The 23441-nt window shown below is 39.5% G+C and overlaps 1 protein-coding gene across 2 annotated transcripts in view; it reads right to left on the bottom strand.

Moving 5' to 3' along the window:
• Positions 1-23441, bottom strand: part of PIK3CA (phosphatidylinositol-4,5-bisphosphate 3-kinase catalytic subunit alpha) — a 50647-nt gene that overhangs the window by 2049 nt on the left and 25157 nt on the right. Inside the window, exons 4-22 of one of the 2 annotated variants that reach the window (XR_015949904.1) lie at positions 21387-21596; positions 20595-20845; positions 18297-18542; positions 17480-17565; positions 16568-16673; positions 16166-16318; positions 15343-15477; positions 14577-14701; positions 14202-14283; positions 13542-13706; positions 12224-12327; positions 10982-11153; positions 10695-10801; positions 9711-9832; positions 8771-8849; positions 7988-8158; positions 6234-6351; positions 5610-5761; positions 3685-4205 (exon numbers count right to left, since the gene is read on the bottom strand). Coding sequence is in view for 1 of the 2 variants with exons in the window: in XM_035132836.3 (XP_034988727.1) it covers positions 3935-4205; positions 5610-5761; positions 6234-6351; positions 7988-8158; positions 8771-8849; positions 9711-9832; positions 10695-10801; positions 10982-11153; positions 12224-12327; positions 13542-13706; positions 14202-14283; positions 14577-14701; positions 15343-15477; positions 16166-16318; positions 16568-16673; positions 17480-17565; positions 18297-18542; positions 20595-20845; positions 21387-21596 (2855 nt within the window). In the remaining variant the exon portion in view is untranslated. Of the gene's footprint in view, positions 1-1611; positions 4206-5609; positions 5762-6233; positions 6352-7987; positions 8159-8770; positions 8850-9710; positions 9833-10694; positions 10802-10981; positions 11154-12223; positions 12328-13541; positions 13707-14201; positions 14284-14576; positions 14702-15342; positions 15478-16165; positions 16319-16567; positions 16674-17479; positions 17566-18296; positions 18543-20594; positions 20846-21386; positions 21597-23441 lie in introns of those variants that run through there. The other variant, XM_035132836.3, reaches the window with a different exon arrangement.

Here is a 23441-nt window from a genome sequence, read left to right as displayed (position 1 = left end):
GCAAAACATGTTTATAAAACTTTCTTTTCACCACATATACTGGCTACTCTTTATCTAAAGATGTGGAGAGCCGTAGGAATAAAACAGTTCTCCTTTTAAAAATGATATATCGACTGCTAGTCAGGTCAACAACTGGGCCAAGGGCCAGCCCTTTGCGGGGTATCAGTTGGTTGCTTGGGGACCAATTCTGGAAGAAGTGCGGCAGGTGGTATTCATGGCAACAGAATTGGTCCCCAAGCAATTTTAGTGGGTGGACTGAAGCTGTGGTAGTAGCATCTTCAGAAAAAGGGAAGCAAAAGACAGGGAAATAACATCATTAGTTGGGGAACAGCCCCTCACTTCTCAAAGTATCACTCCCAGAAAGCTGGTTTCTTACAAGGTGTTTAAAGAGTAAAAGTTGTTTTACTTTGTACTTACTAAACCCAATTTTGAATCTTTAGACCATTATACCCGTCTTCAAGGCCCAAACCCAACCACAGAAGTATCAATGGAACAGCAGATTTTAACAGCTGTGTGTGTGTGTGTGTGTGTGTGTGTGTGTGTGTGTGTGTGTGTGTATCTCCTTCCTAAGTACTTCAGATTGCTGGCACCATACAGCCAGGAACTAGGTGGTCAGCACTTTCCAAGAAGCCTTGAAATGGTTTAAGTCTTCAGCAGACATTATGCATTCCCCACCCCTGCAAAAAAAAACCCAACCTTAATCTTCATAGTCTTGAAAGGTAGAATTTGCAACCACCCACCTGAACTCAACAAAAGCTTGCCAGAAATGATGTCATAGGCTTCTGTAACCAGACAAGATTGCTCATTGACCTTTTTTAAGTGTGGAGAACTAGAACACAAGTAAAGATGATGATATTCTGTATGGTAAAATATATTACAATTGCTAAATGAGTAGGATATGGATTGCGAAAGGGTCACTGCTCAGTGGTAGAACACATGCTTTGTCTGCAGAAGTTTGCAGGTTCAATCCCTGGTGTTTCAAGAAAGGACAATAAAAAAAATCCTAGACAGGGCTGCCTATTCACATAAAAATTAATGAATTAGGTGGATCCATTGACTGACTTGTTATAAAACAGGGTCTATGTTCTTATAAAAATATCACAGCATGAAGTTTATCATTATTCCCAAGTGAGCAGATCCCCAAAAGCTGCAAAACTGTTGACTACAGCCTAAGAGTCATTCATATCTATCTATCTATCTATCTATCTATCTATCTATCTATCTATCTATCTATCTCTATGACAATCATATACAAGGCAACACAGAGAAGAAAACAAGCACATTGGCTGGGATCCAGTGACTTTTGACTAACAGTCTTCTCTCCACCTCAAGTCAGATAATTCATATGTCTCTATTTCCATCAGTCTAGCATTAGCTGTTTTTCTACAAACCCACTTGGCATTATTTGTATCGATATTAGTTTTCAAGAAGAGTGTATTTGTAATTTTCACCAGGGCTGCCTGGTAACAGTTATGTTACCTCTGCAGCTGCAAATCTGTATCCACAAAAATAAGAACACTCAGCATGGTGGGTGGTTTTTCCCCTTTCAAGTTCAACAACAAGCAGCCTACTTAATATTTATCTTGCTGAAGAAATATAGCCTCTTGTCCATTAAGTCTATACAAATTTATTTATAATGACCTAACGTCAGCAAATTATGTTCAAACTGGTATTGCACTCAAAGTAATACCTAGATTTGAAAGACAGAAGAAAAGGCAAGTGAACTCAAATATCCAAATTTCTGAAACATTTTCAGATGCTGTGAGTCAAGTGAGACAATAACATTATTATGGAAGAAATGGCACCTTACATATCCCGGGCTCAAAATACCTGGCCTTATTAAAAAAGACATTTTGGAATAAGTTGTACCAATGGTTCTGCTAGTTGTATAAGTTTTGTTGTTTTAAAGACAGATATATACAGATATATATATATGTATATATATATATGTACACACACACACACGCACACACACACAAGCACACAAACAGGTATAAAGTATTGGTTGCTAGCTCTGCATGCTATGGACTATTGTCTCTTGCAGTACAAAGGACCATTTAGTGATCAGATTGAAAATACAGTGATTTTCTAGTATGTTGGTTACTGCAATTAAGCAGCTTCTGTTTAACAGTCCAAGAAAGAGGGCTAAGACAGAGATGGACTCCAAAGTCCAGGATTAACAAAATGCCCAGCATATCATTTGAAGAGTATTGCCTGAGATAGTATTTGAAGGAAGACATGTGGGGCCTCATTCCACCCTAAAATACCAGAGCTGAAATTGGCACTGGAAGCATTTGTTGCAAGTTATCGTTCTGTTTATACTTCCACTAGAAGTAAAAACCTTCTGTTTATACTTCCGTTGGAAGTAAAAACAGTTACTAGTGGAAGCAAAAGCTTTTCCAATAACTGATCTTAATCTGTGTGCCAGCACTGGGTGAAAAAGCAGAGGGTGAAGGGTACTCGTCTTCCCCTCCCCTCATTTCCTAATCCATGCAAGTCTCTCTTCTGATTATGCTGAACAAGAGTACTGAAAGCCAATCAAAGAGGTTTTGCAAGAGAATGTTGCTCCTTGGGAGCACTTAGACAAAGTCAAAGTCAAAGTCTTTGCATTCCCACTGATCGACCTGGTCCCAAGCAAAGGATTACCATTGATCTGCCAAGTCAATTTTGAATTTCAGCAAGGGTTTGTTGCTTGACTTAAACTCACTATCAAAATTTGAGAACGCTATAGACAATGGAGTTGGACATTCTAGTCTTAAAGTGTGTTTACTTGGAAACGAAGCCCACAGATTTCAACAGAAAACCGCTTCCAAGCAAACAAATGAGCCTTGTTATAGAGGGTCAACCACAGGAATAGAAGTTTGTGCTGGTGCAACTAAACAGCGTACTAAATAGTGGGGTGCAGCTATGCTGCTCTACCAAGCTTCCTGTTGGAAAGTTCCTAACCCCTTCCTGCCAGAAGTGAGCTTGGTGTAGGGCCTTAGAGTCACGCCTAAGAACACATGGACAACTCATGCCCCAGACCAGCAGAAGGATCTTTAAATATGATCCCACAAACCACAACATCAGCCTAGCGGCTTATACAAGTAGGCTCTTAGAGAAATGATCTACAAAATTAAAATGACAAAATTGGACAAATCAATGTAAGGAAGTATTATATATTAATAGCTTCTGTTATATAAATAACCTTTATAAAAATAATCTTTAATTCTAACAACTCACCTCTTTTTAGGTTCTGAAAAACATGCATGAAAAAAATGTACTGAGGTTTAGGTTAGAAAAAAAAATCAAATCTGAAAGTGTTGCACTAAACCCAATCCTCTCCACTAGCCAGACGTTTGAGGTGGTGGGAGAGGTGATCATTGAAACCCTACTACCGGTAATACTGTCCAGCAGAATCTTAAGATCTACACCTAATAACTTGTCTGAAATAGTCAAATGAAAATTGCTACTCTAAAATCCATCAATTATATCTGACATTAAGAAGGCACAATCTTCTCTAATTTACTGACTGGAGTTCATGGGAGAGGAAAACTCTCAGGAGCAATTAATATTGCTAAGCTTTCCTTCTTTTGCAAACCTACATGGGCCCAATTTTCACCAGACCAACTGGAACATGTGAACGACTGGTTTTAATGCTCGGCACAGATTCCCCAATCAAACAAACAAATCTATGAAGTATACCTTCCTGGACTTAAGGCATAACATGACTGTAGATACAGGAAAAGTTGTATTTGTAATACAGTCTGTAGTGTTCCGAAACCCTGTTTAACGTATTTAAATAGCTTTGAGGTTGTTGTTTTTTTAATCTTGCTGCAAGTTCAAATGCTGTTCATGGTTTGTGCAATTAAGATGCAACCAATCTTTACTGCCAACAGTGCAGTGAAACAGCCACAAAATGGGTCATCAGTTTTTCAGCACATTCATTTTTGTTTCAGTTCAAGGCATGTTGCTTGATTGTATGAAAGATCCAGTCCATTTTTGTTGTCCAGCCACCATGATGAGCATCATTCATCTGTTTCATGAAATACTCCAACGCTTCCTGCTCCGTTTTGTCCAATGCAAGAGTCTTGCGAATATATGCAATGTCATCAAAAGACTGTAGTTCTGGCATCCCGGAACCAAGCATCATGGAGAAGAGGTTTATGAAAAGATTGGCATGCTGCCGGATTGCTAGATAAGCTTTATAACACATTTCTTGGAACCTTGGAAAGAAAAAGAAAAAAAATATATCAATCAGACCTATGTCACAGTTTTTGAGGACCATGAAACAAAAGGAGTACATAGAAACAGCTGCTAGTTGACCTTTACAGTTGAAAAGGCCATGATGCCATCAACAGAAAAGGCCACGAGGCTATCAACATTTCTTTATTATGTGGCATTAAAAAAACTATTTTCACATTGAGGAAAAAATAATTTGTGCAATGATTTTCATCATAAAAGCATACCGCTCACTGTATGTAGCTTTCTCAAAAAATATGTTCTGGAAATACAGGCATTTTAAGAGTAGAGTACCTGGAGATGAAGGACACAAGGCCTTTTAAACTACTAAATCCAGAATCTAATAATTTGTGCACATTGGTCATGCATTTCCTGCTCTGCTTGGCCCGTTATTACAGGTTACAGGCTACACGTTCTGAGATATACATGAGGAGGAACATGCCAATTTCCCATTCTAGGAGTATTGTTTATTAAATTTGTATACCACCCTGCATCCGTAGATTTCAGGGTGGTTCACAACCTAGAAACACATGATAAAAACAAAAAATACCTAATAAAAATAAGAGCAACCCCCACTACATAAACCAATAACCCCACACACATGGCTTGTGGTTTTATTCCATGGTGTTTAGGGAAAACCTCTTTGGAGAAAATGTGTTTGGAGTGTGTGGGATGCTTTCAAAATCCTCATGCGTGCATGCAGTTGGTTGCTTGTAGCTCTTTAGATGTGCACCATGTTTTCCAGGAGCTCCCTGTTTACTTATTACATTTATATACCAGGGAGCTCAAGTTGGTGTACATGGGTTCTGTGAGGTAGGTTAGGCTAAGACAGACATCCCCAAACTGCGGCCCTCCATATGTTTTGGCCTACAATTCCCATGATCCCTAGCTAAGAGAACCAGTGGTCAGGGATGATGGGAATTGTAGTCCAAAACATCTGGAGGACCGAAGTTTGGGGATGCCTGGGCTAAGAGATGTTGCATGATCCAAGGTCACCCAGTGGTCACCTTCTCAGTCACCCCAGGATTACATTGTCTTTGCTTTATTACACTAGTTGTATTTCAAAACCCTTACAATAATTTTTAAATAAAATAACGTATGAATGAAAGTTATGATCCACATTGTGCATATAAAATTAAGGTAGCAGCGACAAAGTTCTGTATTCTGTGAACCGCCCTGATATTCTGTGAAGCAGTCTGAGACTTGCGGGTACAGAGCGGTATATAAATTCAATAAAAAATAAAAAAAGTTCACTCAAAATATCACCCCCCCCGTAGAAACATCACCCTTTCCTTCAGTATTTCAAGATAATATCTAATTAATTATATAGTAAGATTTGCTTATAACAATTAAACTTCAATTAAAACTTCAATTATAAAATGTCACACCTTTCAAATTCCCTTGTTTTGGTACATTCTTGGGCTCCTTTACTAATCACTATCAAGAAATCTTGCGTTAAGACAAACGGCACACGCTCTCGTTTATAGCCAAACTTCTTCTTTTTGTGATCCAAGAAGTGTCCGAAATCAATGTGAAACAGCTTTAAAGAAAATGCATTTTTAGGTTATTAGTAATCTGGGAAAGCCAAGAGAATAGAATATTCCCACCTGCATATTGATCTGATATTTCATTCCAAAAGTCAATATGCAAAACAGCCCTGCATCAGCAGCTTTCACACTGTTCCAAGGGAACCTGGGATTTCTCAGAAGTGCAATGAACAGTTCAGTATTGGGAACAGACTTTCCAAAGGCACCACCATAAAATTGCTACTGATACTCACAGCTGCACAGGGGTACTGGGTGTGTTTTAGGCCAGTACTTAGTATGGATATGTATCTTAGCCTAAAGCCTCTGCAACGCACAGAACTTTTAGGGCAGATGCTTAAAAGGTTCATCAGAAGCCAATATGAGGCAGAAAGTGTTTCCTGATTATAAGAAGCATGACGGTAGGAAACTTCTGCATTGCCCAAATACTAGCACATAGAAAGGCATAATCATTGTAAACATTTTTACCTGCCCATCATCTTTCACCATGATATTGCTATTGTGACGATCTCCAATTCCCAGTATGAAAGTAGCCACACAATAGCCAGCACAAGAGCGTGTAAACAAATCAATAGCTGCATCATACCTATTAAGAACAAAGAACACATGAAATATTGCAGGTGTCACTGTTTAGGACTACATGGAATGTACTTTAGATGAGTATTCCTGGAAGCCACCTCTTTGGATGGAGGAGAATTCAACATGCATTTTTATTTAAAACATTTTATGTAACTTTTCAAAATAGTTTTACAACTAAAAATCAACAGTATACCTTATTGAAATCCGAAACCAAATCTATGCCACAAATAAAACAGTAGATTTTATAAAGTTAACTATCAAAAGGCAGAAAAGAAACATTTTGACTTTATTTCGAAGAAAACTAAAGATGGAGCCATCTTTGGCATTCCAAAGATCTGGGGCTATGACAGAAGAGGCTCTTTTTCTTTTTGAGTCCAATCTAGACTCAACAGATGATGAAATCTTTAGCAGGATCTCAGTGGTAGATCTTAATTGTTGATAGGGCTCATACAGGAGGAGGCATTCCCTCAGATAATCAAAATCCAGGCTGCTTAAGACTTTCAATGTTAAAAATTTGGCCCAGAAACAGATCAGCACTCAAGTGCAGTTTGTTTTACAATAGGTTACAATTTGAGAAAATCCGTTCAAATCCATCAGCATTTGTTTTGCACCAGGTGACATTTCCACCAGTGATGCTTTACAGGTACGGCTTTGGGAAGAAATCCAGGGCCCTGCTCAGCAGAATGAGCAGGAGAGCCAGTGAACACAGCAGGGCTGGCTTACCTAATCTTGAAGTAAGTGAAGTAATACACATCACTCCACAGAGGGCCCACTATAAGACCATTAAGATGAGAGACCAAGATTTCCTAGATGCACCACCAGTTTCCACCTTTTCTGTAGGTGATGTGTTAGTTAACATGCAAATATGCTTCCTTCATGGGCACTGAGGCTAGAAGATACTTGCATAAATAAGGAATGATACATTTTGATGTTTGGTGCGTAACAGCTATCACACACATTCTACCTACCATACTTCTGATTGGTGGCTGATGTAGTCTTGTAGCTGGAGGGCAAGAAGGGATCATTTTGGAATGGCATCTTGGTGCTACTTTAAAGATTATTTTATGTCTGCTCCCCCATGCCACTAGAGGTCCTGAGCACCTGCATCTCACAATGCAAGCGTAGCAGCTGCGCTTATAACTTCCTACCACTTGGGAAAGTGAAAAACCATGGGAAAACACAGTGGCCGGATTTTCCCATCAGAAAACTGGAGGAGACCAGTTAGGAACGTAGGTTCATTAATGTCTGCAGTTAGAAGGTGGTGTGAACTAACTGCTTCATCATCCTAAAAAACATAACTAAACATCGCAGCCACAACCCATAAAACCATGTGAGCCACTCATTCATTGGGGATTTCACTTATTCAAGCAACATGGTGTCCTCCCACATTGCACAGCAGATTGTTTCAGAGACTTGGCAGACTTAAAAGCAGCCTGTGATATACGGTAGTATAGGAGCTTGCTGTCCCAAGAAAACATTAACATGCCCTGAAAGAAATGAACAAGGTCTTGTCGGAATCTAACCTCTGGATGTGCCCATACTTCAGTTACAAAATACTGTGGCTTAAAACAGAAGGGGACCAAAATATTATTAGGCTTCCATCAAAGAAAGAATAAGAGGGGGAAAATTAAAATTCAACTCACATTTCCCCTTTGTTCTTGTCTTTGAGCCACTGATGTAATGTATGGCTGTTGAATTGCAGTGCTCCTTTAAGGCCACCTTTGCACTGGATCTGCATGATTGTGTGCGAACTTCTCACAACCTCAATGAGCCCCACACAGTCGCCAATAGATAAACAACCATAAGGCAGCATCCTAGAAGAGCAATGTGAGTTGTTTTTTTTAAAGACATTCTAATGGCCATCAAACAAAACACACAGAAATTGAAATCTCTATGTAATAATCAAACATTTAAGTCATTTGGATAAACAACCAGCAGGGCCAGGATTTAAAGAACTACTACACAATTAATTCCAGCCCCCCAGGGCAACATTGGACTTGCACTTCTAGAACAGCAGCTCAAGGCTACATGACAAGTTATTTTTTAAATAGAAAGGAGTTTAGAAAGCAGTTTGTGGTGTGGAATGGGCCTGCTCTCTCATGCAAAATATCCCACTGTGTATGTACAAAGTCACTTTTTGGATCCTAGCCCAGGAAAATGGTGAATACATGCAAGAACATTAAATCATGATGATACTTGATTTTGTAGCCATTTACATATTCACTGGATACTGATGACAATGGTAAGCAGTAATCTGACTGATTAGATAGAGAAGAAAATTTAAAACGTTTGTAGAATGGGTAGTTATTGATTACAATAAATGAACTAAAATCTTCTGCAAACTCTTGAACCAAATATGTTCTTCTTCAGGCAGAATGGTAAACAAAACACAGATTGCAACATTAGCAATATTTATGAATACTTGCCTAAGATCAAGCCCTTGGTTTTGCCAGATGTTTTCCATGATTCTTATGATTTGAAGTGTCAGCATATCCTGACGTAGATCTGAAAACATGCAAGTGAACACAGGTTTTGGGGACTTTTGGAAGGCATAAAACAGCTTCAACAACTTTGTTTTTAATGAGTTACCAGTAAATCAAAGTTTTGCATGATAAGCTTACTCTGTTCTATTATCAATGACTTATTGATTTAAAAAATGACTGTGTTTAAAAAAATCAATACACAACCTGTGACAAAAATGTGAAATCAAACTAATTCTAGAGATTGGGAATAAAACAACTTTATATCTGGTATTGGGCAACAGCAGAAAAGCTTACCAAGTGCTTTGGTCCCCCACTGCCAGCTACAACCTACATAGGAAAGCTCTTTGGACAGAACAGAGTGCACCTCAAACAGCCATGCTGGTTTCCTCAGCTAGGCAAAAAAAACCAAGGGGCTCCTGCTAATCTGTGTGCATGTGCCCTCCCATGCTAAAAGAGAACAACTGCCTATGTGCAATTGCCACAGCACTCTGCTCTGTCTCCCTAGATGCAAAATCACCATACAGCAAGATAGTGACTGCCATTCCCTGAATGAGAATGTCATGGCCAGATAGGCCAGCACTAGCACTGGGAGCTATCTGGTTTTCAGCATCGTGATGTATCACCAGCTAAACATTGCAATATATTCCTATGGGAAACATATTGATGGCATTTGCATTATTGCTCACTAATACTGTGTAGTGGAAGTGTGGTTTGTGTGTGTTTTTGGAGAAAATGAATACAGTAGATCTTAATATAAACTTCACAAGGATTTGGGAGAAATCTTTTACTTTGATGTTATAAATTGGAGGTATAATAGAGGTGTTTATGATGGTTAGGGTGATGAAGAAACATATACAGGTTACAATGAAATATACTTCCTCACCATCTCCATTTTTAAAGATGATTTCATTGTTCTGAAACAGCAGCTCAGACATGATATCTGGGTTTTCCCAATTAAGCCAAAGTGGCCTTTTAGCAGATGACATAATCCTGCACTCCTCAAGCCTATGAAAGGATAAAATAGCTGCTTAAACAAATGCACCTTCAAACTGACATAAATGATAATATTTCTATAGACCTATAATAATAATAATAATAATAATTATTATTATTATTCACCCGCAAATCTCAGGGCGGTTCACAACATAAAAATACAATATAAAAGCACAAAATACATTATAAGAACAAGAACAAAAAACCAAAACCAAACAATAACCCCCCACTCCCCATCCTCCACTTTTAGCTCAGTGACGGGGAACATTTTTGGCTCCATGAGGCTGATCCTGATCAGCCTCATTGCAGACCAAATAGGACGGATGGTCAGCAACACGCACCTGTCAACCACATGACATCATTAGGGCATAAAAGGATTGAGAGACAAGTTGTTCTACCCACCAGAATGGAAACTGTCCCCATTCTGTGAGCAAGGTGCACTCCTACCACCCACCAGCTGATGGGCAGTTGGGACTTAAAGGTCCTGATTGTTCCTTTGAAGCTCAACCCTTACTCACTACACACCTGAAGTCATGTATGGTGTCAGGTGTAGCCTGGGGGGTGGGCATGGCTTCCACAAAATGTGCATTTCATGGGCCAAATGGTAGGGGGGACTGGTAGGCCAAGTCTGGCATCTGGGTTGGTGGTTCCCCACTACTGCCTTAAACCAAAATGCAGTATTACGTTTCATGTCTAAACAGCAATCTCCAAATGTGATGCAGCTACAAATAAAAAGATGAATCTTTGTGACCTAGTTTTAGCGACAGGACAGGATTTTAGAAAAAGGTGACTGAGGAGGCTCTTCATGCAATTGTCCATTTTAAATGTTCCAGACACATTCATGCCTATTTATGAAATCTGAGAAAGATGATACCTAAGATTTCCAAGCTGATGAGCAGGATTGAGCGGAGATATAAAGCCTTGCAATGCATCCATGAAGTCTGGCCGCCTCATTTGCTCCACAAGGAATTTCATCTGTACCTGATGGATAACAGCATCCAAATATTGACAAGCTCATCAGTCAAATACGAATGAAGGCAGTGTTTGTGACCAATTTCAATTTTTAGCATGAACTGTCATGTTTTCTTAAAAGGCTTTTAGATGAATTATTTCAACTCTAAGTGCTGAAGAATGCATCCAGTGCTAAATCTATAAATTTACCTTTTGAGTTTCATCCTTTTTCTCCTGTTTAAGGATGTCTGTGAGGTTAATAAGTTTTTCCATAGCTTCTACCTGCCTGCTCAGATGTTTAAGGTACATCCCACATGCTCGGCAATATGACTCCAAAAGCAGACCAAACCTCTGGCTTACATTTTTGTTGTGCATTTCAGACCTAAAAGAAGGCATAATTTATGGTTAATTTTTAATAAAGCATTTGCTAAGAAAAATCTAACTATTCAGGATGACTCACCAGTTAAAAAAGTATCCACTAAGCAAGGATGGGAAAGAATCCTGCCCCAAATTTTAAGAGAGTCAATCAACTCTATATCAGGGAGAAATTGGCAACCTCTTGTACAGTACTCAGCCAAACAGCCTCTCCCTGTTAGAAGTAATAAGCCATGAAAGGCAAGGGTTGATTGCCTAGACCAGTGTTTCTCAACCAGTGTGCCTCCAGATGTTTTGGGACTACAACTCCCATCATCCCTAGCTAGCAAGACCAGTGGTCAGGAATGATGGGAGTTGTAGTCCCAAAACATCTGGAGGCACACTGGTTGAGAAACACTGGCCTAGACCAGGGGTTGTCAACCTGGTCCCTACCGCCCACTAGTGGGCGTTTCAGGATTCTAGGTGGGCAGTAGGGGGTTCTACGGCACAAGCTGAATCTTCCTTCCACCGAGCACTGGTGGGCGGTAAGGAAATTTTACCAGCAAGAAAGAGCATTAGTGGGCGGAAGGTATAAAAAGGTTGACTACCCCTGATTTAGATAGTCAGATAAGTGGACTGTGTGTGTGTGTGTGTGTGTGTGTGTGTGTGTGTGTGTGTGTGTGTGTACACACCCACACCCACCTACATACCATTTACTCAATATTCCATTCTTCATCTCAGCATGAAAATCAATATGTTGTTGTTGTTTAGTCGTGTCCGACTCAATATATGGTTTTCTAAAGCGTTCTATTTTTATTATCTTGATGCTATACTGTTGCCGATTTAAGCAGAAATCAACATTCTGAACCAAATCTCTTGCATTCATCACTGAGGCATTGGAAGGCCCCAAAGCCCAAAAAACAGTTGCAGTATCTTTCTGAACATCAAGCCAATTTTTTAAAAAAAATTTTTAAAATAAAAATAATACTTTCAAGTGCTTTATAGATAAAAATAAAATAAAAGCACAGGGTGGTCAAGATCAAAATTTCATCACTTTATAACAGGAAGCCATTTAAAGTAGAAGAAATCCAAACTTACTTTAGATGCCAAAAGAAGAAGTGTCCTATTCTTTGATTGGTTAGTGCCTTCTTCAGTAAAAATCTCACGAGCAGATTATCCAAGTACTGCTCATATTTCAGAACCTAGGCACAAGAGGATTGAGGTGTAATTGGCATTTAGCTATATTCTGTGGAAGACTTCAAGGTTGTGCCACTCTGCATGATATACTGCAACCCCATAGTCGCCGTTGACTGAACTTAACTTTACCTTTACCTTTTACCTATATCCCAAGATTGCAGATTATAATTTACCTACTCACTTTGGGTGAATATAGATTGCCCTTCCGCTCTAGTGACCAGGGCTGATCCAGAGTTTCTAAATTACAGTTTGCCTTCAGCAGTATCTAGCCCTTTATAAAGAAATCTGAGGAAGTTCTCAGTCTGGATATGTGAATGAACCCAAAATACTACTGTGCCTGAAGCTGCCTGCTTTATTTTACAAACAGTGCAGTTGCTCTTTTATTATGTTTTGTGTCTAATTCTGTTGTCCCCTGCAGTTTTCTGAGATTCCCTGTTGAGGGAAGCTTTTAATCTTTATGAAATTAGTGTACTGTATTCTAATATTTCTGTTGGAAGCCGCCCAGAGTGGCTGGGGAAACCCAGCCAGATGGGCGGGGTATAAATAGTAAATTATTTATTTATTTATTTATTTATTATTATTATTATTATTATTATTAGATAGCTTGATTATATCTACAATATACATGTTTATATTGGTTAATATATCGGTTTACGTTTGCGTTTGTTTATTTGCTGCTACATGCCCTAAAACAGAGTCATTTGGAATGGGGAGGAGGGGAAGAGAAATAATTTATTCTTTAAAGATCCCCAAAAGTTGAAATACTAAATATTTTTCTCCCTTTCAGTTCTCTATTCTTTCCTTAATCTTCTTGGCCTAGAACCACCATTTTATACCACTGCATGTAAGGGTATGCAATGAAAAGATTTAAACATTGTTTCTTGAAATCCATAGATATAGCTAACGATAGGCTGGTAACTTGGTGGAATTATTTACAATGCTGCACGAGCCTTTGCTCATTTCTGTCTCATAATATTACTCTTTTGGGGAGGGGGGCTATCAACCTTTGAAGTGCTACAGCAATGTATTATCCAGCTATCAGCAATGGTCAGCAGAACAATCTAATATGCAGCCAAGCACTGCGGTAACTTTGGTAAGCTTTAACCTTTCAGAGACATTATGATTCTCATCATCCAGAAAAGTTATATAAAGTCTTAGCATAAATTTCAGGCACAATTGCATACATTAAGAGGCAGTTGACTAAAATAGATCACAGTACCTGTACCAGCTGAATCAAATACTGAGAGAGTTTGTCATCTGTCAGATATTTTTCTAGACATCGAATTGCAAATGCTCGCACCATCGGATCTGGGTAATTGCAGTCCAAAAGCTCCATTGCCTGTTCAGGCTTGATGGGAGGCCAGTCTTTTATCAAGCAGTACATCTGCACAGTACAGAACAATGAATTTGTATCAGTCATGAGAACACAAGAATGGTCTTGTGCTGGATCAGATGGAATTCCAACTAACCCAATATTCTACTTCCAACAGCAGAAAGGCAAACAAACATCTCTAGACGTGCATAAACAGGATATGAAGATGATGGGCTCATCCTTTTAGCTTTCAGCAACTAGTGTTCAGAAGTATACTGCCATGAAAGTTCCAACTGCCATGGCTTGGGGTAACAAATTTCAAATATTAATTATGGGCCATAATTATATCAAGAGGAAATTTTGCTAATACTATTAAAGAGAGCTTATGGGATCCTGTTACAACAAAAATGTTTTATTAATTAAGAGGTAAGAGAACAAAACTAATGTCATATCCCCCCCTTTTTTTCCCCATCAACATGGAAGCTATTATAATGAAAGACTTTGACCAAGGCTACTGCTAACAACTGTAGCCAGTTTAAAAGTGTGTTTAAGTAATGGAGATACTACCTGGGCTACTTCATCTCTAGAGTTCCATTTGACAGACAAGAGCAATTTAGGTAGGATATCTGGCGTATTTACGCAGTAATGCCTGCAAAAAAACCAACAAGAGAAGGGATTTTGAAATAAGAATTTAAAGAATTGTTGTCATTACTACGTGGAACTATTTAGTACGCTGGCTATAGATTAAAAATAATCTTCAGGAGACTTCACAAAAAGCCAGAGTTTTGTGGGTTAAGCTTAGGGGCAGATGACACAAGTCCTGTGCCCTCACCCCAGTTTCTTTGCCCTCCCACTTAAAATGCAATCCAGGGAGCATCATGTTTTTGATTGCCCACCTACTTTTCATAGTCCTACTTATGACCCAATGTCTTGTTTTCATACCTGTGGCTCCAAAGGAAATCCTTTTCTTGTTCAGTTATTTCTGACAGTGGGTCTCGAGTGCAGATTGAACGCAGCTGCTCTTTGTCACAATCTCTTAATTCATTATCTCGTGCTAGTCTATTACTCTGTAAAACAAGAGAGCAATGGGGACTTATTCATACTACAATTAATACTATATATAGGTGAAACTCGGAAAATTAGAATATCGCCGAAAAGTGCGTTTATTTCAGTAATGCAACTCATTATTTTTTCTTTTTCTTTTAATTTTTACAAATACTTTCTTTTGGAAATTCCACAGTAATAAAACATATAGTTACAATAATACAAAAATAAAATCTCTATTACATTTCATTAATTACATTCCATTTATAATTGACCCGCCTAACGACAAATAATTACAATAAAACAAATAAAGGCTTGACATATCTTGCTTTGCATGTCATGCATCTATCTCATATATTGGTTTCACCTTTTAAGTTGCATTACTGAAATAAATGCAATTTTCGACAATATTCTAATTTTCCGAGTTTCGCTTGTATATATTGCTTTTTGAATACTTAAAGCATCTCACATACTTCATCTCAGTAGCCCTAACAACCACTCTGTATTATTGAACCCTGTTCAATACTTAACCCTGTAGTTGGTGGGTTGGGGAGTCAGTCGCTTGCCTAAAGCAATCTGATAAAACTTCATGAGTGAGGTGAGAACTAGCTTGTAGTGCATGTTCTTAGCCACAATGAAACCTGGAAAGTAAAATTCTCCTTACCAGTCCTGCATGACTGTAGTTAAACCCCAGTTCTCGAGATATAGTCCAATTGGCATGGTCTTCAATTACAGACATGTCAGGAAACTTTACAGGACTGCTAAACCAATCAAATTCCAGCTCTAAACAAGGAGTTTCCTAAGAAGAAAAGAAGTTTGTCCTTGTATGATTTAAAATATTGTTTTTTTAATACACACACACACACACAGAAAAACCAGCTGTCTTCAGAAGACCAAGTTTTATTGCCGCTAGTCAAAGAATGAAAAGACCCCAACAGTAGCTTGCTAAAGTTGCGTTCTTCAAAGCTGCATCCGTAGTAAACTCAATTTGGACTTTGGTAGAGACATTAGTCCCACTGTAACCTTTGTGGATGGAACAATTCAGGCTACCTAAAGACATTAGTTCTGTATCACTAGGCAAAATCCTCACAAATTGCACAACATTTTATTTTGACAACCTTGGCAACAGCACTCCAGACTGCAACTAATGGCTCAGATAACTGCATGCTCCTCTGTGAAAGCATTTTTTTCCTATATAGAAAGCTGTCAGATACAAGGGTTCTAGCAGGCTCCTCTCACCGACATGCCAGTTTTCTAATGCACAGATTAATTATTTTTTTGTGCACAGAAGCATAAATTATGTGAGCCCCCATCTACAGCCCAAAATACTGCAGTTTATACAGGTTTACCATTGTTACATTTTGGAAACAGTGACAATATTTTATTAAAAGACAGAGGACCGTTAGAATTCACTTGGGATAATCCTCAATTTAACACAATGAACTGTAAGTAAATAAGCCAGAAATTGGCATGAAATGTCCATTTACCTTATTGGGATTTGATCCAGTGACTCCAATGGGATTTAGCAGGTCTTCCAACCCATGAGGTACAGGCCACAGATTCAGAGCCATTTTGCCAGAAACAAGAGTGTCTGTGTAATCAAACATGTTAATATTCCCCCACGCCAATGGACAGTGCTCCTTAAAAAGAGCAAATAATCACTGTTTAGTCTCGTCTATTAGCAACACATTTCAAACTCAGATATAGAGGAATTAAAAGGGCAGGGGCAGACTTTTTTTAAAAAAAAAAACCCCCTCAAATATACGATGACAAAGTAACTGTTTTCATTAGTTTAGAGATCAACACAGTATAAATCAGAAGAATAATTTCAAGTGAGATATTCTCCCTCCTTGACAAGTATTCACTATATCCAACGACAAGAACCTTACCTCCTTTGCACCCTTCCTCCCTTTAACGGAGCAGATAGAAAGGCAAAGCCGAGCCGCACGTGGAAGATCAAGAACGTGCATCTCATACTGCAGCCACTCATTCCATCTGCAAGGAAGATAAAAGAGATTTGACCCAAGATTTTAACCAAAAGTGCTATGTAAAGAAGCTTTAAAAATGATATGGCAAATTATAAAAAAAACTAAAGCAATTCTGTGTAAACCAAGCCAAGTTTGAGTTGAATTTTCCAGTGTGGCATTCTACTTTCGTAGAACCATTGGAAGCTAATTTGATGGCTATCTACCCCAATGCCCTGCTCTGTGCAGGAAACTCAGTGTTTCCCTGCCAGGTGGTTGTCCAGCTTCCGTTTGAAAATCTCCTATGACAGAGATCACACCATCCCTCTAGGTAACTGGTTCCATTGCTCTAACCTTCACAAAATGTCTCCGAATGTTCAGCAAATATCTACTCTCCTGTAACTTAAGGCCCTTAGATCAAGTCCTACCCTTCAAGGCAGCGAAAAACAAGTCTTTGCTTCCTTCTATGCAATAACTGTTCAGGTATTTGAAGAGTGCTGTTGAGGGTATTTAGGAAGGGTTTTTTTGGGGGGGGAGGGTAAAGCATGAGCCTCTTAATCCCAAGGTCATGGGTTTGAGCCCCATTCTTGGCAAAAGATTCCTGCGTTGGACTACATGACGCTCATGGCACCTTGCAGCTCTACAATCCTATGATTCTATATATTCCTTGAACATTAAGGTATCAGATCCGAACAAAAACTAAACTTCCAAACTCACTTTTAGATGGAGGAAAGAAAGACACAAAATATCACTGTAAAGCAATTATTTGAATTGTTAGTAAGTTTCTACAAACTTGAACATCAGGTTTCTTTTCATTATTTTAGTGATATTCTTTACCTGGGGTTGGAGCAAGGTACTCTCTGAGTATTCACATTATCACATAATGGCTCTCCTCCATGATAGATGCCAGTTCGGACATAAATCTGAAAAAAAAAATATGTTTATGAACATGACTATACTACAAGTAACCATGAAGTAGGAGTTACAAGATAAATATCAAGCAAGAGTAACTCATCTAACCCCCGTTCTAAAATAGTTGCATTGTCAGTTTATTTCCAGGCTCAATTCAAGGTGCTCACATTGATGTTTAGGGCTTTAATCAACTTAGGCCACAAACATCTGAAAGACCAACTTATTCCCCACAGACCATCTCAGGTGTTAAGATCAGCAGAGGAGCCCTCTTGGTAGTTCCACCGCTCTGTGACAGCTTCTAGGATGTGGAATTACCTCCCCACAGAGGTACACCTGCCACCTTTAATATACAGTTTCCGCCATATGCTGAAGATGTACCTCTGATCCACCCTATTCTTGTGTCAGTAATTTGTTTAAGTAGTTTTTAATACTGATGTTTAAATTGCTGTAGGCATCACTGGGAACTCAGACTGAAGGGTGAGTAATAAACTAAAAACAACAACAACAACAACAACAACAACAACAACAACAACAACAACAACAGAAAGCACCTTAGGTTTTGCCCAATATATGTAAATAACTCAAAAAAAGTTATTTATTTTACACCCAGACAAAAAGTTTAAGGTTCGGTGTGCCTGGACAGTAATGTAGAAACAAAAAAACCCCTAAGTATTTTAAGAGTCATTCATCAGAAATATGCATGTGCTCTCAAGTCATATTAAAACAAAGTGGTTCTTTTTACCTTGTCAATATCTCGAATATTTACATTTACATAGGTAGCACAGAGAATCTTTATTCTGAGATTACTGTTAATAGCCCAGAGGGATTTGGCTGAAGCTTCTCCATTCATGTATGGTGTAGCTGTAGAAATACGCCTAGAATAAGATGGCATTGTAAAGGTATCCAATGGCAGCTGGGTGTAAAGACTTTCCTTAGCCATCAGCATCAAATTGGGCATTCGACCAAGCATGATACAACTCCGGATGTACTGAAATAGGCAGAGAAAACATAATTATTGCACTGGATGCTGCTCTTTGCAGCATCATTGCTTAATTGCAAAGATTACAATGCCGGCATTGTGAATGGTTTGCAACTCAAGGCGAAGCAGGAACCACAGTATAAGCGGTTTAATGAAGCTAGCGTGCAATATTTGTAGGGCTGGCAGGTCATTCTAAGTAGCAGATAATCACAAAGCATGCCAAACAAGAGACAAACTTGTCTTTTTATACTGCCACTTGGAGAAAAAGAAATATCCACATATAGACTGTTGCCTCACTAACTGCACATTTCTTGTGTTTTCTATCAGAAGAAAAGAGAATTATAAAAAAGGGAAGGCGGAGGAAAGAGAACGCACAATTTTTGGTAATGAAAATTTTCTGTTATTTCTGAATTATGGTTTTATTTAGTAGTGTACTGTAAATGTATTCAACCATAATGAACTTATTTTAGAAAGCACTATGGGTGACACCCACCAATACATAAGCAAACGTCCTCTCGTGAAAAAGGACCTTTCTTTCCTCTCCTCCTGCAGCAATTTGTGCCCCTCCCCACTGCCTCTCTCTACCCCCCCCCAAACACCTCTGCAGCAGGTTTTTGGGGGCGCAAGGGGTGGGCCCAGAAAATCTACTCTGCCAACAGTGTTTGTTCCATTAGTAAATAGGCACAACTGGATTTCACTTCATGAAAATATACATAGGTGCAATCCTATATCACATGATTTTCACCACCTCATTAAGTAAGATGTACCCATAAAAACCTCTTCATGATGCAGGTAGCGCTGTGGTCTAAACCACAGAGCCTAGGGCTTGCCGATCAGAAGGTCAGCGCTTCGAATCCCCATGATGGGGTGAGCTACCTTTGCTCGGTCCCAGCTCCTGCCAACCTAGCAATTCGAAAGCATGTCAAAGTGCAAGTAGATAAATAGGGACCGCTCCGGCAGGAAGGTAAACGGCGTTTCTGTGTGCTGCTTTGGTTCGCCAGAAGCGGCTTAGTCATGCTGGCCACATGACCCAGAAACTGTACGCCGGCTCCCTTGGCTAGTAAAGCGAGATGAGCGCTGCAACCCCAGAGTTGTTCGCGACTGGACCCAACGCTCAGGATTCCCTTTACCTTTACCCCCATAAAAATATCTTCATGACTCTTTGTCTCTACAAGTTTAAATATCCTTCTCCTTGAATTGAATACCCAATAGTCCTCCCCTCGCCTGGCGTGGCTTCTGATTGGCTGCAGGACACTCCTGCAGCCAATCGGAAGCCGCGCCTTGGTTTTTGAATGGTTTTGGGAGTCGAGCGGACTCTGGGAATGCATTGTCTTTGAGAACCAAGGTACGACTGTATACTAAAAAGTTTAAATGTTTCTTTAATTGCCCTTGAATCTTATCACCACACTTGCCACCCTCTCCTGCCACATCAGTGTGGTGCGCCACACCCTTTGAGAATCACTGGATTATGTGCTTTTGACCGCAGACTTTAGTTCTCAACATTCTAACAAACCATGTGTAAGTTCTGTCCATGTCCATGAAAAAGACACTAAGATCCTGGGCTTGTGCAGTGCTGCAGGTGCATCAGAGCACAGGGATGCAGCCCAACAGTCTCAGCAATGGCAAAAGTGATTCTCCCACCCACACCCACTCCCTAAAAACCTCTGGTCTAGCCCTGGAATATGGCCCTAACTCATGCTCTTCCCTGCACATTTCAGGACACCACAAAAGCAGTTGTTCATGAGCATCCAATTGTACCTCCCAAGCTACAGGAAGGGATTGATCGGTCTAAAAATGGAAAGCAATCTATTTCAATGTACACCTTGCCAAGTAACAGTAGGTGAACCACACTGAAAGGAAAATATCATAAACTTTTAACATCCCCAGTGAATCCGCCAAATCACACCCAATAAAAGCACATAAAAAAATGGAAACCTGGCTTCAGCACTTCATCTTTTGCACATTTTCATATGCAAATCCCTCTTCTGACCCCTAACTGCACACAAGATCTAACTCTGACAAGAAGCATTAAATTTCAAAATGAACAAGATGTTTACTCACCTTGTATTGACTCAGGGGATGCTTTTCTAGCAAATATTCATCACAACCACATACTTTTAAAATATACTTCCCCTGGTACTCTAACACACAGAGCTTTAGCTGTTCAGATGACAGCAACATACTTCGTGTTTTTTTCCTGATTGCTTCAGCAATGACTTGTTCTGGCACATAATCATGATTGATTTTTAAAGTGTACTTCTGCTTGTCATTGTTGGGGGAGACTATTACCCATATCACCACTATTATTTGTCCTGGAACAGAAGGAAACTATGTCAGGTTACATCAGGGATAATGCCCACATAACTAAATACAATATATATATATGAAAATACAGGCACAAAAAAGATCTAAAACGCAATTCAGTACTCTCTATCCAGAATATGCAATCTTTAGGGCTGCAGCAACAAGCTATGGGTTCCTCTTAGCTCTCCACCAAAGCACCTTTTAAAATGGAAAGGAGAAAGGCTGGGAGGGCTATTAGAATAGATAATATACCTTCAATATACCCTTCAGGTTTTTTTTGAATAAGACTGCTTCATTGGAACTTTATTAAGCGATCCCTAACAATAACAGAGAGAAAAATCTGAATAATGCTGCTAAAGTAGAAGAAAACTAGTGCAGAGCGAGCTACGACATGTCTGAAAATGTAACTATTTTCACTGAGCTGATTACTCACACTGAAGTGAAATGGGCATATGTGGGAAACGAATTGAATTTCACTGTTCAAGCAGCTTCACATTAATCTGGCACCAATCTGGCAAATGCACTGAATTGTGTTTTCTTTTCTTTTACCTTTATCAAGTTTATTGTATATATGCTTGGGCAACTCGGGCGAAGATTCTATGTTTGGGGGACAGACATACAATGCTCTACTATGGGGTGCGTTAACATCTCGCAGATCTACTGCTTCTTTACAAACATTAAGAATGTTTCTTCTGAAGTCCTGAACTTCTGGATCCTTAACCAAGTCAAATTCACAGATAGGCATGCCAATAGCAAAACCTAAAAAAGAAAGGAGAGCAATTCTCTTTGATACATGTTCAGAAACAGTGAGTCCTCAGAGTATAGTTTCCTGTCACTCTGCCCTCTACCCCTTCCCACAAGAGCTCAGCTCTGTCTTGCTTGAACGGCTGAACTGCTACAGCAATTGTCTCCATAGCTCAAGGGGCTGCAGCAGTGAAGCATATTCTGTACCCACTGCAACTATTCTGCTCAAGTAAGATTAGACATGTTCTGGAACTTTTCCCCAGGTCAAGCAAAAGGGTTCCAAAGGCTGTCACCAAAGTTTACTTATACCCCACCTTTATATAAAGAAATGCCCATGGTCGCTAGCAATGATTAAATTTATAATAAAAAGAGCTGAGCCACTATCAAGTACAGTATGCACCATCACAATGACAGCAAGTACAAGTCAACGAAGAGTGGCACTCAGGTAAAAAGTTATTAACTGAGAAAACAGCTTAAAACACAACTCAGCACAGCACAGTTGGCCTAGTGCAGCTGTAAAGTGTTGAAAGGAGGGGAAATCTCTTTGCCCTTCAACTCTGCGATTCCACCCTCACCTGACAGCATCCAGTTGTTTGATTACTGTAGCAGCACCCCAGACTCTGCAAATGTGACAAGATTTTCTTATTCTAGTGAAAAGGGTATTGCTGACTCAACTGCTTTTAATAAACTAATGTTCATTTCCACATCAGATATGTGCATGAATAGCTTGAATACTCAATACATGCTGTGCGTATTTGCATTTCATATACCACTGTTAACTCAAGATAATAAATGCAGAGGTCCCTCAACCGTTTTATCACTGGAATACTGCACTCTAAAAATATGTGCAAAGTCTGTGTGCCTCATACAGACTGCCAACAATGTCAATATCCTATATTATATGCATGCTTTAATGGGCTGAGGAACCTTTGGCCTTCAGGCCAAACTTGGCCCACATGGAGTCCAATTGGCCCACAACGTCGTTTCCCCAAAACCACAAAATTATCAGCTGCTATCACTGAGTGATGTCAGCTGATGGCTGGGCAGGGTTCAATTCTGTTTTAGTTGTGGTCACTAGTTCCCCCACCCCACCTCCCCAGCCCATGGGAAACTGGCTCGTCAGATGATAAAGCAGGGGGTTAAATCCTGCACGGTGTTGCTTTGGTAGTTTGATTCCTGTAGGGGACACACTGGTAAAGCAGACACTGGCAGACAGCAGATAGAAATTTATGCTCATTAGCTGATGAAGAGTTCAATCTTTCCAGGTGCTGCTTTGCCAGCACATTTCCAGCAGACTTCTCCCCCACCAGTAAACTGACAGGTTAGCAGGTTCAGACATCTATCAAGTCACCTGATATCAGATGACTGACAGGTGGGTGGTCTCAGAGTTGACTCACGGAGTGCGAGGAAAAAAATATCTGGCCAAATAGCGCACAGAAGGTTCCCCATTCCTGCTTTAATTAATAGCAAGATCCCCAATAATCATGTTAAGAGCTCAGCGGACTTTGCAATCATGTTTTAATGAACAATTTGCAGTTTCTGACATGATGTACGCAATTTGTTACACAACCAAAAAGACCATTTACTCATAATTCCATCACATAGTGACTTTATCACATGACCGTTAACTATATTTGACAGTGGAACTCAGAAGGTAGTGGACTCTCCTTCACTAGAGGTTTTTAATCAGAGGTTGGATGGCCACCTGTTATGGATGCTTTAGCTGAGATTCCTGCATTGCAGGAGGTTAGACTAGATAATCCTCAGGGCCCCTTCCAACTCTACAATTCTATGATTCCATACTCTCATGGAAAGCCCATAGGCTTTAGGGGAATCAAATTGTGTCCATTTTCCTTTACA

The sequence above is a fragment of the Zootoca vivipara genome, chromosome 5 (assembly GCF_965207765.1).
Source record: "Zootoca vivipara chromosome 5, rZooViv2.hap1.1, whole genome shotgun sequence".
Classification (NCBI taxonomy): Eukaryota; Metazoa; Chordata; class Lepidosauria; order Squamata; family Lacertidae; genus Zootoca; species Zootoca vivipara.
The sequence above is the reverse complement of the archived record's forward strand: the minus strand, read 5'-3'. Positions and strand labels throughout refer to the sequence as shown.